Genomic DNA, 13,835 nt, shown 5'->3' on the forward strand with positions numbered 1-13,835 from the left:
AGGAAATACAGTAATATGTTTTTGGTTTGTTTTTCTGCCCTAGAGGAAGAAACATTTATTCTGCCCTATAAGCACCCGAAATGCACAAATGTTTTAATGCCTATCTAGTGATTTTTTTGTTCTTTAAAATTTTCTGAATTTTCCTTACTGCCCACAATGAGCACATTCTATTTTTGGATAGAGAAACTAAAGAAATAGAGAAAAATTGTATCCCATTCTAGAAACAAAATTATAGTTACATGAAAGATCTATCTCCTGATATCCTGTGCAGTTAAAATTTTAAACTCTTTTACTGACTGTTTCTAATAAATAAAAATGACTAGATCCATTAACAATAATTGATCACTTTAAGCAAGTGATGAATAGCTAGGGGAGAGTTGTGATACTTCATTTCCCATCCTTAGCATGTTCTTCCAGAAGTAGAAATTTGGGAATAAAAGGAGTGGTAGCCTCTTGGGTCAAGGGCAAAAGATGGCTTAGTTGGTGAAAGAGGATCTTTTCATAAGCAAACATTGGCCAAGATTTTGTCCAGCTTTGTTCTTTCAGCTTTTCTCACCTGTAGTTGGAGAACAATACTTTTAGTTTAAACTGTTTAGTAGGAGCAAAGAACTGTTTGAATGTATGAAATTGCAGCTCTTTGGATGGGAAGTAAAATGAGACCTCAGATTCGGGATACAAAAATATTCCACTGTGACATCATTTTTTTGGTTATCTAATAAACTTTCTAAAATGGAAGTATAATATATATAATGAAAAGTAAATTATAATTTACGGCTTAATGAATTTTCAGAAAATTAGTACTTCCCTGTGACCATGACCCAGACCAGATGAAGATAACCTTTCGAATATAAACCTTTCGAATATAAAGCCACCTTCATGCTTTTCTCAGTAACTATCTGCCCCTTCCCCTAAAGCAAGCACTACTGTGACATATCATGAAAGAATTTTGTTTGTTTTTGAACTTTATGTAAATGAAATCACAAGTTACATACTCTTTTGTGTCTGGCCTCTTTTGTTCAACATTTTGATTATGATATCCATTGTCTTTAGTGGTCATTTGTTTCTTTCCATCACTGTGTGTGGTATGCTGTTGCAAGAACACAATACAATTTTTTTCATTCTGCCAATCATGAACATTTGAAGTGTTTCCAGCTTTTGGTAATTATAAATAAATACTCTGAGCATTAGTAGTATATGTCTTTTTTTGGTATATGCATTTTTGTTGTATATATAACTAGGAGTAGAATTGCTGGGTTATGTTTATATAATAGATGCTGCTTCCAAACAGTTTTCCAAAGTGGTTATACCAATTTATAAGCCCTTTGGCAATTTCAGTTCCTCCAAATCCTTACTGGGAGACTTTTAAATTCTAATCATTCTGATAATTATAATGGTACCTCAATGTAGTTTCAATTTCCATTTCTTAATTATTAATGAGGTTGAGCACTTTTTCGTATGTTCATTGGCCATTTGGATAACATCTTTTGTGAAGTGTTTATCATACCTCTTGCCCATCTTTAAAATTGGATTGTCAATCTTTTAATAATTGATTTGCAAGTATTATTGACATATTCCAGATAATGCATTCTTTGTCTGTTACATAAATTGCAAATATCTTATCCCTCTCTATGGCTTGCCTTTTGATTTTCTTAATGGCATATTCTAATGAGCCAAAGTTTGGGGTTTTTTTCTCCCAGCTTTATGTTTTGTCAGGTTTCAAATCTCTTTTAAATGTTTTAAGAACAGTACAATACTTATATACCCTTCACCTGTTCACCAGTTGTTAACATTTGTCACAGTTGCTTTATCTTTCCACATATAATTTTAAGTTTATTGTTTTATTCTTGAACTATTTGAGAGCTAGCTGCAGAAACCATGACACTTCATAAATACTTAAGCATAATTTTTATTTTTTTATTTTTATTATTTTTTAAGCATAATTTTTAAAGAGTGAGGACATTCTCCTACATATCTACAGTATAATTTTAACACACTCAAATTTACCATGATACAATATAATTGACATACAATCCTTATTCAGATTTCTCCGATTTATTTATTTATTTATTTATTTATTTATTTATTTAAAGATTTTATTTATTTATTTATGAAAGACACACAGAAAGAGAGAGAGGCAGAGACAGAAGCAGGCGCCATGCCGGGAACCTGATGTGGGACTCGATCCCGTGACTCCAGGATCACGCCCTGAGCCAAAGGCAGGCGCTAAACCGCTGAGCCACCCAGGGATCCCCAGATTTCTCCAATTTAAACACAAATTTTGAATTTTAGTATAGTTCGTTTTGGGAGTATTTTCACTTTTTGTTAATGCCACCCCTGTCATTTTAGCTTAGGTTATGATGTCAAAGCTCTAGTATCTTAGAAATGAATATTAAATTACTAGATATGTGACTTGGGCTGGCTGAATTCTTTTCTTCCCCTACTTCTTCTCCCTCATGGGGATATCAGAATATCATTATTGGTTACATAATAGAAAAAATTCAAGTGGACAAAGTGAAAGTGTGTTTTCTTACTGGTTTCCTGATTTGATATGTAAGTTTTCTGACAGCCTTACTGAACAATGCATTTTTAAATGTGTTATCATTTGTCATGTGGAAATCCTTGGAAAACCACTTTCTAAAAAAAAAAAGAGGAAAACCACTTTCTTTGAAAAACCAAAACATCTTTAACTGTTGACTAACTTGGGCACTGTATGACAAAAAAACTTGTATAATGAAGTAATAACTGAGTTGGTGTATATAATTATTTTAGAATTGGAAAGGAAAGAATAAGGAAGATTTTAGTCTCACATTAGTAATTAAAACTTCCATCACTTAATTATAAAAGACATCTTTTCAAATGTGTATGGAAACCATTATGGCTAGTAAGAAATAGTAAATTTGTAATATAAAATGGAAACAGCAGATCTAAGCAATGGAGGATTATTAGAAAAGTTGTTTGGGTGGGATGTGGGATGTGGAAACCACAGGGAATTACACTGGAGCCATTGACTTCAGTTGGATTATTAATGATTTATCTAAGCGCGGTGCTTATAGACCTTACAGTTTGACCCAGAGCGGAAAATCTACCCTGTGCAGTGGATTATTTTTAGAAATAGTGGAGCCTACTAGATAGGTTTCTTTTGAGAGAAAAAAAATAATAACTTCATGAGGATTGGAACTACGTCTTGTGCAAATGAATCTGTGTCAAATTCCCCAGTCAACTATAAAGAAAAGCCAGTGTGAAGAAGGAAACGCATTGCTGTGAAGATGCCTGAGGAAAAAGAGCTTGTTTGGGCATCTTTGTTGTGAAGGTTTAGGAAATCACTGAAGCACTGTACACAATCTTCAGTGGCTTACTGTCCAGTATAGTTTTTCTTTTTCAGTTCATAAATCTTTTGTAGAAATGAATACATTGTAACTAACATAAAACATGTAAACAATGACTTTAAATCCCTGTTTCTTGGTTCCAAACATATCCCCTGGGAGATTAGTATAATCATTGGCATTTCTGTGGACATTTTGTGAGGTTTGGGTTTTTTTTTTTTTTTTTTTTCCCAAAGGATTTATTTGAGAAAGAGCACATGTAGGATGGGTATAGAGAAAAGCTGACTCCGTGCTAAGCAGGGAGCCCAACCCGGGCTCCATCCCAGGATCCTGGGATCATGACCTGAGCTGAAGGCAGATGCTTACCCGACTGAGCCACCCAGGTGCTCTGTGAGGTTTATTTTTAAGAAGAAATTCTTTTTTTTTTTTTTTAAGATTTTATATATTTATTCATGAAAGACACACAGAGAGAGGCAGAGACACAGGCAGAGAGAGAAGCAGGCTCCATGCAGGGAGCCCAATGCAGGACTCGATCCCGGGTCTCCAGGATCACGCCCTGGGCTGAAGGCAGACGCTCAACTGCTGAGCCACCAGGCATCCCTTAAGAAGAAATCCTTAAGGGGTCAGATCCAAGGAATTATATCTGTATTTGATAGGTTGATAAACTTAAGTTTGTCTGGTTTAAAGAAAGCTTTGTTGGGATCCCTGGGTGGCGCAGCGGTTTGGCGCCTGCCTTTGGCCCAGGGTGCGATCCTGGAGACCTGGGATTGAATCCCACGTCGGGCTCCCGGTGCATGGAGCCTGCTTCTCCCTCTGCCTGTGTCTCTGCCTCTCTCTCTCTGTGTGTGTGACTATCATAAATAAAAAAAAGAAAAAAAGAAAAAGAAAAAGTAAAGAAAGCTTTGTACTAACTTATTGTAGTGAATAGCTCATAGGAATTGCTTTTTCAAAATATAGCTTTATTTGGAGCTCTATTGGAGCCTCTATTTGGAGTGCCTCGATGGCTCGGTCGATTAAGCACCTGACTCTTGGTTTCATCTCAGGTCATGATCTTAGGGTCCTGGGATTAACCCCCACATTGGGCTCAGTGCTCAGAACGGAGTCTGCTTGTCTCTCTTCCTCTGCTCCTCCCACTGCCTCTGCCCCTGTCTCTCTCTCTCTCATAAATAATTAAAATCTTTAAAAAAAATAAAAAGTACCTCCATTTGAGGAAACTATGGCTAGTGGAAAAACGTGATGGCCTGAGTACGATATAAGAGAAAGAACATTAGCTTAGAAATAATTAGGTAGGAACCAGATGATAAATAATGAGGGACGCCTGGGTGACTCAGTGGTTGAGCATCTGCCTTTGGCTCAGGGCCTGATCCCGTGCCTGGATTGAGTCCCACATCGGGCTCCCTGCATGGAGTCTGCTTCTCCCTCTGCCTGTGTCTCTGCCTCTCTCTCTGTCTCTCATGAATAAATAGATAAATAAATCTTTTTAGGAAGGAAGGAAGAAAAAGAAAAGAAAAGAACGAACAAGTGAGGGCAATATAGTGATGAACAGTTTGGGTTCTGGAGTCATGCAGCTTTATTATGCACCTCAGTCTACCACTTAGGCAAGTTTCTTAACTCTCTAAGTGCTCGTTTCTTTGTGGAATGGAGATAATAACCTTAGAACAGTGGTTCTCAGATTTTTTGGTGTCACTCTTAAAGATTCATGATGACCTGAAAGGGCGCTTGTTTGTATGGGTTATATCTGTCTATATTTACTGTTTCAGAAATTAAAAAGGAGAAAATTTAGAAATATTTATTAATGGATTTTAAAATGGGAACACATCCATTACATAGTAACATAAGTAACATTTTTATGAAGACTAACTTTTCTGAACAAAAAAATATTGACAAGAGTGGCATTTTTTTCAAATTTCTTTACTGTCTGGCCTGATAAAAGACAGCCTGAAAAAGATTTTCATATCTTCTTTTGCTTTCAGTGTTATATCTTCTGTTAGGTAGGCTCTAGAAAACTTCACTGGTCACTTATTAGAGAATGAATGACAAGGGTATCTTAGTATTATACATATAGTTTTGGATTCATGGACCCCCTGAAAGATGCTTAGTGATTCTTAGGGGTTTTCTGACCATACTTTGAGAGCTTTTACCTGAGAGTGTTCTTTTTATGATTTGATACAATATAATTTATAAAATTTTAGCATAGTGTTGGCACTTCAGTGCTTAAAAACTATCAACTTTTGTAATCATTATGGGAGCATATGAGAAATTTAAAGCATAGTAGGCATGTAATCATACTTTCTTAAAAATATCACTTTGCTAACATGATAGAAGATGGATTAATAATAAAAAGAATAAGGTGGAGACAGAGAAAGAAAGACAAGTTAGTAAGTTCTTCAGTAAGCCAGACCAAAATGATAAGCCCTTGAACTAAGATAGTAGAAGTGGAAATGAAAAATGAAGGATGGATTCTAGAAATCTGGGTAGTAGAATGGAAAGTCTTAGTGACTGGTTGGTTGTATTGGGGCCAGGGAGTTCTGGGCAGTTAGAATGAGGAATCAGGAATGACTCTTAGGGGCACCTATTTGGCTTAGTTGGAAAAGCATGTAACTCTTGATTTCAGTGTTGTGAGTTCAAGCCCCATTTTGGGTGCAGAGATTACTAAAAAAATAAACTTAAAAAAATTTTTCCTACTTAGAAATCTGGTAACGGAACATTTTAAAAATAAAAAAGAATGACTCTTAATGTGTATACCTTAAATTTGTACAGAGTTATATGTCACATATATTTAAATTAAAAAAGTCTCTTAGGTTTCTGGCTTGGATTAATATAGGAAGATCACTTTTGAGAAGAGAGATTAAGAATTCAGTTGTAGGTCTATGTGTAAGCAATGTATGTGGTTCTACCCAGGAGATAGTTAAATGTATGGATCTAGTGTACAGGAAATAGTTTTGAACATCATCAGCTTATAGGTTCTAGTTAAAGCCATCAGTGAGAAAGAGATCACCCAGGAAGGATGTGTGACATTAAAACAGAACTCTGATATGGTAGGCAGATTCTGACATGACCTCTCTGATCCCTGCTACTGGAATTAGGCCCTTGCATGATCTTATTCTCTTGAGTGTGGGCTGGGTCTAGTAACTGCAGAAGTGACAAAAAGACCATGACTTCTGTCTTGTTCTCCCTCATCACCCTTTCAGAAAAACAAGCTCCCATGTTGTAAGGATAGAGAGAAAAACTGACTTGGGGATTATGAGCCTGGTCATTGGGAACAGACTAGTTCTAATACTTACTAAACTTGACAACTTGTCTCTCTCTGACCTCATTTTCCTTGTGTATAAAATGGAGGTAGTAATAATAATACCTATCTTATTGGGTTGTGGAGAGGATTAAATTAATTGGATGATGATTATAAAATGCCTAGTATGAATCTTCATAACCTTGGATCTGGCCACAGATTCTTAATATGACACCAAAAAATACAAGCAACAAAATCAAAAATAGATAAATTGGACTCCATTAAAGTTAAAAACATTTGTGCATAAAAGGACATTATCAAGAAAGTGAAGTGACAACCCATAAAACGGGAGAAAACTTGGATTTCATTTATCTGATAAGACCCAGTATCTATAATATATAAAAAACTCTAACAACTCAACAACCAAAGGACAACCTAGTTAAAAAATGGGCAAAGGACTTGAATTGTGTATCCACAAATGACCAATAAGCACATAATAAGATGCTGAACATCATTAGTTATCAGGGAAATGCAAAATAGACACAGTGAGATGTCATTTCACACCCACTAAGATGATTATAATAATAATAGTTTTTTAAAACAGGAAGTAACAAGTGTTGACAAGGATATGGTGAAATTAGAGCTCTCATACATTGCTGGTATAAATGTAAAATGATGTGGCCACTGGGGGAAAGTGGTGGTTCCCTAAAGGTTAAACATAGAGTTACCACCAGACCCAACGATTCCACTGTTAGATATACACCCAGAATCGAAAACAGAAACTTAAACAAATATTTGCACATGTATGTTCATATCAGTACTATTCCTGTTAGCTAAACAATGGGGAAAACCTAGTATGCATTAACGGATATATGAATAACCAAACTATGGCAAATACATACAATGGAATATTATTCAGCCATAAAAATGGATGAAGTACTGATACAACATGGATGAATCTCAAAAACATAATACTAATAAAGAAGCCAGACACAAAAATGTCACATATTATACAATTTCACTTATATGAAATATCCTGGGTAATAAACCCATAGAGACAGCAGATTGGTGGTTGCCAATCAGGAGAAAGGATAGGAGATAGGGTAGAGGGGGAGTGACTGCTTCTAATGAGTAGAGGAATTTCTTTGGGGGTCATGAAGATGTTTTAGAATTTGGTATAAGTGGTGGTTACACAATATTATGAATATACTAAATGCCATTGAAATGTACACTTAAAAAATTCACTTCTGTGAGAAAAATGCATAGGATGATGTTTGACACCTAGTTAGCTATCAATAAATATTAGATTTTATTACTGCCTGATACAATTTATCATTTATTACTGCCTGATACCTTTATCATTAATTTAGTGGTGTGACCTTGGGCATCAGTTTCCTTAGTTGAAAAATGAAGTTGTTGTACTAGAAGACTCCTCAGATGCTTACAACATTAAAACTCTATTATTTTAAGACATTGTATTTAATTCATTTTGTGGGGAAAGCTGATTCTTACTCCTCCTAGGTTTCTCCTTTACTCTCATGCTACTGTCACACTCTACTGTCAAAACACTTCTGACACCACACATGGGTTTCTTTTCCCCAGTACCAAGCAATTCTGCGACACCAATCTGGATGTCCTGCTATTTAACTCAATTCTGACTTGCTGGAGATACTGTTAGATCCCACAGGTTAAGGGCTTAGTGCCACAGGACTCCCCTCCCTCCCACTTCAGATACCTGTTGAAAGTCCAGTTGTTGTCACTTGTGCCTGTGACCTGATCGACTGTAAATTGGATGTTCCCACAAACTCTTCTTGGGTTTGATAAGTTTGCTAGAGCACCTCACAGAACTCAGGAAAAGTTTACTTACTGTTTGCCAGTCTGTCGTAAAACAATATGATAAAGAATACAGATGTACATCCAACTGGAAGAGATGTGTAGGGCAAAGTGTGTAGAAAAGGCACAGGGAACACCTGGGTGGCTCAGTGGTTGAGCATCTGCCTTTGGCTCAGGTCATGATCCTGGAGTCCCAGGGTCAAGTCCCGCATTGGGCAGAGGGTGCCTGCTTCTCCCTCTGCCTGTGTCTCTCTGCCTCTCTCTCTGTGTTGTCTCTTATGAATAAATAAATAAAATCTTAAAAAAAAAATAGGTATAGAGCTTCTGTGCCTTCTCCAGATGAGCCACTCTACCAGTATCTCCACTTGTTTACCAGCCCAGAAGCCCCCAAACCCTGTACTTGGTTAATTTTTACGGAGGTTTTAATCACATAGCCATGATCAGTCAGTAACTGCATTTCCAGCCACTCTCCCCTCCCTGGAGCAAGGAGTGATATGAATGAAAATCCCAAGCTTCCAATCATGGCTTGGTCTTTCTGGTGAGCAGCCCCCATCCAGGAACCCACCACAAGTCACCTCATTAGAACAAAAGACACTACTGTCACCCAGGAGATAGATGCCAAGGGATTTAGCAACTCTGTGTCAGGAACTGGGGTCAAAGATAAATATTAGAACAAAAAATTCTCCTAGGGTTCTTACCAGTTAGGAAATTATGAGAGTTTTTAGGAGCTCTGTGCCAGGAACCAGGGGCAGGGACCAATATATATACTTTTTATTATCTCACATTCATACAGCAAATATTTATTGTGTACTTTCAGGGTACTGTGCTAGGTACCAAGGACTTAGCAGTAAATAAGAGAGATGGTTTCTGCAGTCACAGAGCTAACATTCTTGTAGTAAAGGCATTACACAAATAATTGTTTGCTGATAAATTGTTTTAAGTAGAATGTGGGGCAGAGGTCAAATGGGCAGTGATCGTTCCCCTGAGAAAAAGATACTTAAGTATGAAGAATGAATTGGAGTTAATTGAGTGAAAGAAAGGGAAATGAGCTGCCTAGAAGGAGTAGCAATTCTGGTTGTGGGAAGGAATACTAGAATGTCCTTGCCAAACTGAAAGAAGAATAATATGCCTGAAACAGTCAGTGACTGCTAAAGTAGACAAAGGCTGGATCATGTAAGACTTCTTATTAAGGGATCCCAGGGTGGCTCAGCGGTTTAGCGCCTGCCTTTGGCCCATGGCACGATCCTGGAGTCCCGGGATCGAGTCCCACTTCGGGCTCCCGGCATGGAGCCTGCTTTTCCCTCCTCCTGTTTCTCTGCCACTCTCTCTATGTCTATCATAAATAAATAAATCTTTTTTTTTTAAAAAAAGACTTCTTATTAAGAAGAAAAATTAAGGATTTTTAAAATCTTATCCTTTAAAATCTTATCCTAAGAACACCAGGAAGTCATTGAAGGACTAAAGGAAGCAATCAATATTCAGCATCTGGCCATGAAGAGAATGGTTTGGAGGGCGGCAAGAGAGGAAGTAGGGACACCAAGTAGGAGGTCATTGCAGTAGCCAAGACTGTGATGCCTAGGTAGTGGCCAGGGAGGAAGGTCACTGAATTTGAGGATTTAGGACAAAGTCTTGATTGATTTGCTATGGGACATGAGAAAGGAGAGGGAGTTATCAACAATGAATCCAGATTTCTCCCCTGATCAAATAAATCAGTGGCATGTAAAGAACATTGGAAGGCCATCTGCTTTTGGCTGAGGTGGAATACAGGGACTAGATTCACTTTTCCACCTGGAACAATTTTTTTAAATGACAAAATCTATGAAACAGTGGTTTCCGAGAGACAAGTAGTGAATGAGATGAGCCCTGTGATCATCCCAGCTTACTGCTTTGAGAGTTTTCAAGCTGTGGTACAGGGAGGGGGACCCCAGGCAGAGATTGACAGACTCCCTGAGGTGAAGAAACAGAGCTAAGAGTTTGGAGAGACCAAGGCAGCTGGTGTTCACAGGACAGAATTCCAAAAAGGAGAAGGCTACACAGAACCCAGGAGATCTGTAGAGGATTCTCCTGGAGTCTCCAACTGAGTACCAGTCCACCCATTCATGTGAGTAAACTACTGGAGGCTGAAGAGAGTACCATCTGAAGGGATTGGGCGAACAGTGACTGACACCACAGGCCAGTGCTAGTATCTAGCCCCACCAGCCAGACCGGAAAAATCTCGTGATTCATAGGACTCAGAAGGGTTTTGCCTCAATAGTGGTAAATATGTTTGTCAAAACTTCCACACTGTACACTCCAAGTATGTGCAGTTCATATGTGAATTATATCTCACTACACTTTTTAGAAAGAACAATGGAGGAGGAACCGATTTGTGAGGAAAAATTGTGAGTTTGGTTTTTGACAGGGGTTTGGCTTTGGATATTAATTGGAGACATTGTGTAGGCAGTTGAATGTATGGATGAGTGAGGTAGTTTGAAACGGAGTGAGGAGTGAGTGGAAGATAAGAAATGTAGATAATGCTTACCGAGTTCAGCTGTTAAGAGGGAGAGAGGTGGTTGCTAGAGGGAGAAGTAGAGTCAAAGTGTATTGTTTGCTTTTAGACAATAAATTTGTGTGTGTTTAGGGGGCACCTGGGTGGCTCAGTCGTTTGAGCATCTGCCTTTGGCTCAGGTCATGATCCTGGGATTGAGCCCCGAGTCGGGCTCCCTGCTCAATGGGGAGTCTGCTTCTCCCTCTCCCTCTGCCTTGCTTGTGCTTGTGCTATCTCTCAAAATATTTTTTTTTAAAGACTTGTGGGGATCCCTGGGTGGCGCAGCGGTTTAGCGCCTGCCTTTGGCCCAGGGCGCGATCCTGGAGACCCGGGATCGAATCCCACATCAGGCTCCCGGTGCATGGAGCCTGCTTCTCCTTCTGCCTATGTCTCTGCCTCTCTCTCTCTCTCTCTCTCTCTGTGTGTGTGACTATCATAAATAAATAAAAATTAAAGAATAAAAAATAAATAAAAAGACTTGTGTATGTTTAAATTCCAGTGGCAAAGATGGGAGACACAGGTGAAGAGGGGTAAAGTATAAGTAAGCTTCCTGAGAAGGGCCAGGGTTTAGAGCACAGGTGTGCTGGCCTCAGGCTGGAAGATAGGGCTACTGTGTCATAATCAGAGGATGGGGAGAATAGATGATTATGCAGGTCTGTGCATTGATGGAAAGGTGAGAGAGTGCCTGTGTATTACATTACAGTGTTCCCTTTTCTGTGCCTCTGCAATTTAAATTGAATAAACATATCAGCAAATGAAGAGGTAATTAAATATGCTTTTAATGTGGAATGGTAACCAAAATTTCAGCATGATTTAGGAATTAAGTTGTTTAGTGGGTGGCTTAGTCGGCTAAGTGTCAGACTCTTGATTTCTGCTCAGGTCATGATGTCAGAGTTGTGAAATCAAGCCCCATGTTGGGTTCTGCCTCTACACTGAAGGTGGAACCTGCTTAAGATTCTCTCTCTCCCTCATCCCTCTGCCCCTCCCCTCTCTCCTCCTCTCTCTCTCTCTCTTTAAAAAAAAAAAAAAAGGTTGTTTATTCTTAAGTACACTGGTATCTTCTTTTCCTATCCAGGCCATCCTTCAACGAATAATCAGCCCAGATCCTGTCCCACATTCCAGTGTGCTTTGTTAAGTACCACGCTTGTGCTCTTCCTGGGTTCTGGCAATCCTGAATATATTCCTAGTGTCAGTTTAGAATTCCTAAATGCAAGAGTGTTTCTAATTGAGATTTGGAGGATAACCAAGAAAAAAAGATTTGTTTGTATTTACAAAGTGACTTAAAAAAAATAAAGATAGTTTTATGGTCTTAAAGATCTCAGTTTGCAGTTTATTACACTTCTCAAAATAAAATCTATGTGGGGAAAACAGGTTCTAAAATGTAAAAGCCCTGCTGGATTTTCTTTAGGATAAAAACGGTCCTATAGCATTGTAGAGAGATTAGAAATGGCATGTGTAAAGTGCTTAGCAAAGGTGTAAGTAAACCAAGTACATTGTGATGCTAATCATGTAACTGTATACATGTTAGAAATGAGAGACTGTAAGAACAAGAGATACTACTTATCTAACTGAAAATAATTGTTAAAGCCACAGAGGGTTTTTTTTGTAGTGTGTATTTTTTTTAAGATTTTATTTTATTTGCAAGAGAGAGCACTGAAGGGAGGGGCAGAGGGAGAAGGAGAAGCAGACTCCCCTCTGGGCAGGGAGCCCAACCCCAGGACCTTAGGGGAAGGCAGACGCTAAACTGAGCCACCCAGACACCCCTGTAATGTATATTTTTAAAAGTTAAATATGAGCTTTATTTTTTTGCCATTATAAAACAATACATATTCATTATAGAAAACATAAAGAAAGCAAAAATCAAACAAAATCACAGCATCCTAAAATGGTAGTCACTTTTAACATTTTAAGTGACCATTCTTCCAAGTCATCCAGACATCTCTAATCAATATTATACACACGTGCATGTAGACACACACGTATGCATATAAATATAAATTTTACGTGCATGGCATCATGCTATTCTTGTTCTACAATCTGCTTTTTCAACTTAGTTCATCATGGACATCTTTCAGTGTCTGTAAAAACATAGTAAAATCACTAGTTTTATGATTGTGCAGAATACCATTATATGGTTATTTGTCATGTATTTTTTTAATTCTCTCTTAGTGGACATTCAGGTTGTTTCCAGTATTTCACTAAACTAATTCATGCTGCAATGAGAATCCTTTGCGAGATCAAAGTGAATGGCACATTTAATGTTTTTATACATCTTGTCAAAGTGACCTCCACACTTGTCCAAATTATATTTCTGAGATTGGTAAATAAAAGCACTGTATTCCTCCAACTTAGCCAACCCTGGATATTGTTAAACTTTTAATACTTGCCCATTTTTTAAAAAATATTTATTTATTTGAGAGAGAGAGCACACAGAGGAAGAGGGAGAAGCAGACTCCCTGCTTGGCAGGGAGCCCAATGCAGGGCTTGATCCCAGGACCCTAGGATCATGACCTGAGCTGAAGTCTTAACCCGCTGAGCTGCCCAGGTGCCCCCAATCCTTGGCCTATTTTATAGAAACACTATGTTTCAGTACTTTTTACATGCATTTCTTTGATTGCTAATGAAGTTGTTTATTGGCCACATGTTTTCCTCCTTTTATGAATTTCCTATTATCATTCTTGTCTCCTTTTCTGTTGGTTCAGCTTCCCATATTTAAAGGTGAGGAAATTGAGGTCTAAAGAAATGAAGTGACTTTCCCATGGTCAGCCAGTAATTTAGGGACAGAATTGGTAATCATAGCATGCTGGAGCTGGAGGGGGATCTTAGACATCATCGAGTCCCAATCCTCTAATGTTACAGATGCAGAAACAGAGGCCTAAAGATATTAGGTGACTTGACTAAGGACAGCTACACAGCTCATTAA

The 13,835-nt window shown here is 38.1% G+C and overlaps 1 protein-coding gene across 3 annotated transcripts in view; it reads left to right on the forward strand.

Annotated features, from left to right (window-relative positions):
• The window catches only part of LIN52 (lin-52 DREAM MuvB core complex component), a 111,501-nt gene that overhangs the window by 27,668 nt on the left and 69,998 nt on the right, over positions 1–13,835 (forward strand). The window contains exon 6 of one of the 3 annotated variants that reach the window (XM_077909971.1): positions 11,988–12,211. The exons of the other annotated variants lie outside the window; for them this stretch is intronic. Coding sequence (XP_077766097.1) covers positions 11,988–12,196 — 209 coding nt within the window. The 3' untranslated portion in view covers positions 12,197–12,211. Of the gene's footprint in view, positions 1–11,987; positions 12,212–13,835 lie in introns of those variants that run through there. 3 annotated transcript variants of the gene reach the window in all.

The sequence above is a fragment of the Canis aureus genome, chromosome 9 (assembly GCF_053574225.1).
Source record: "Canis aureus isolate CA01 chromosome 9, VMU_Caureus_v.1.0, whole genome shotgun sequence".
In the NCBI taxonomy this organism is placed as follows: Eukaryota; Metazoa; Chordata; class Mammalia; order Carnivora; family Canidae; genus Canis; species Canis aureus.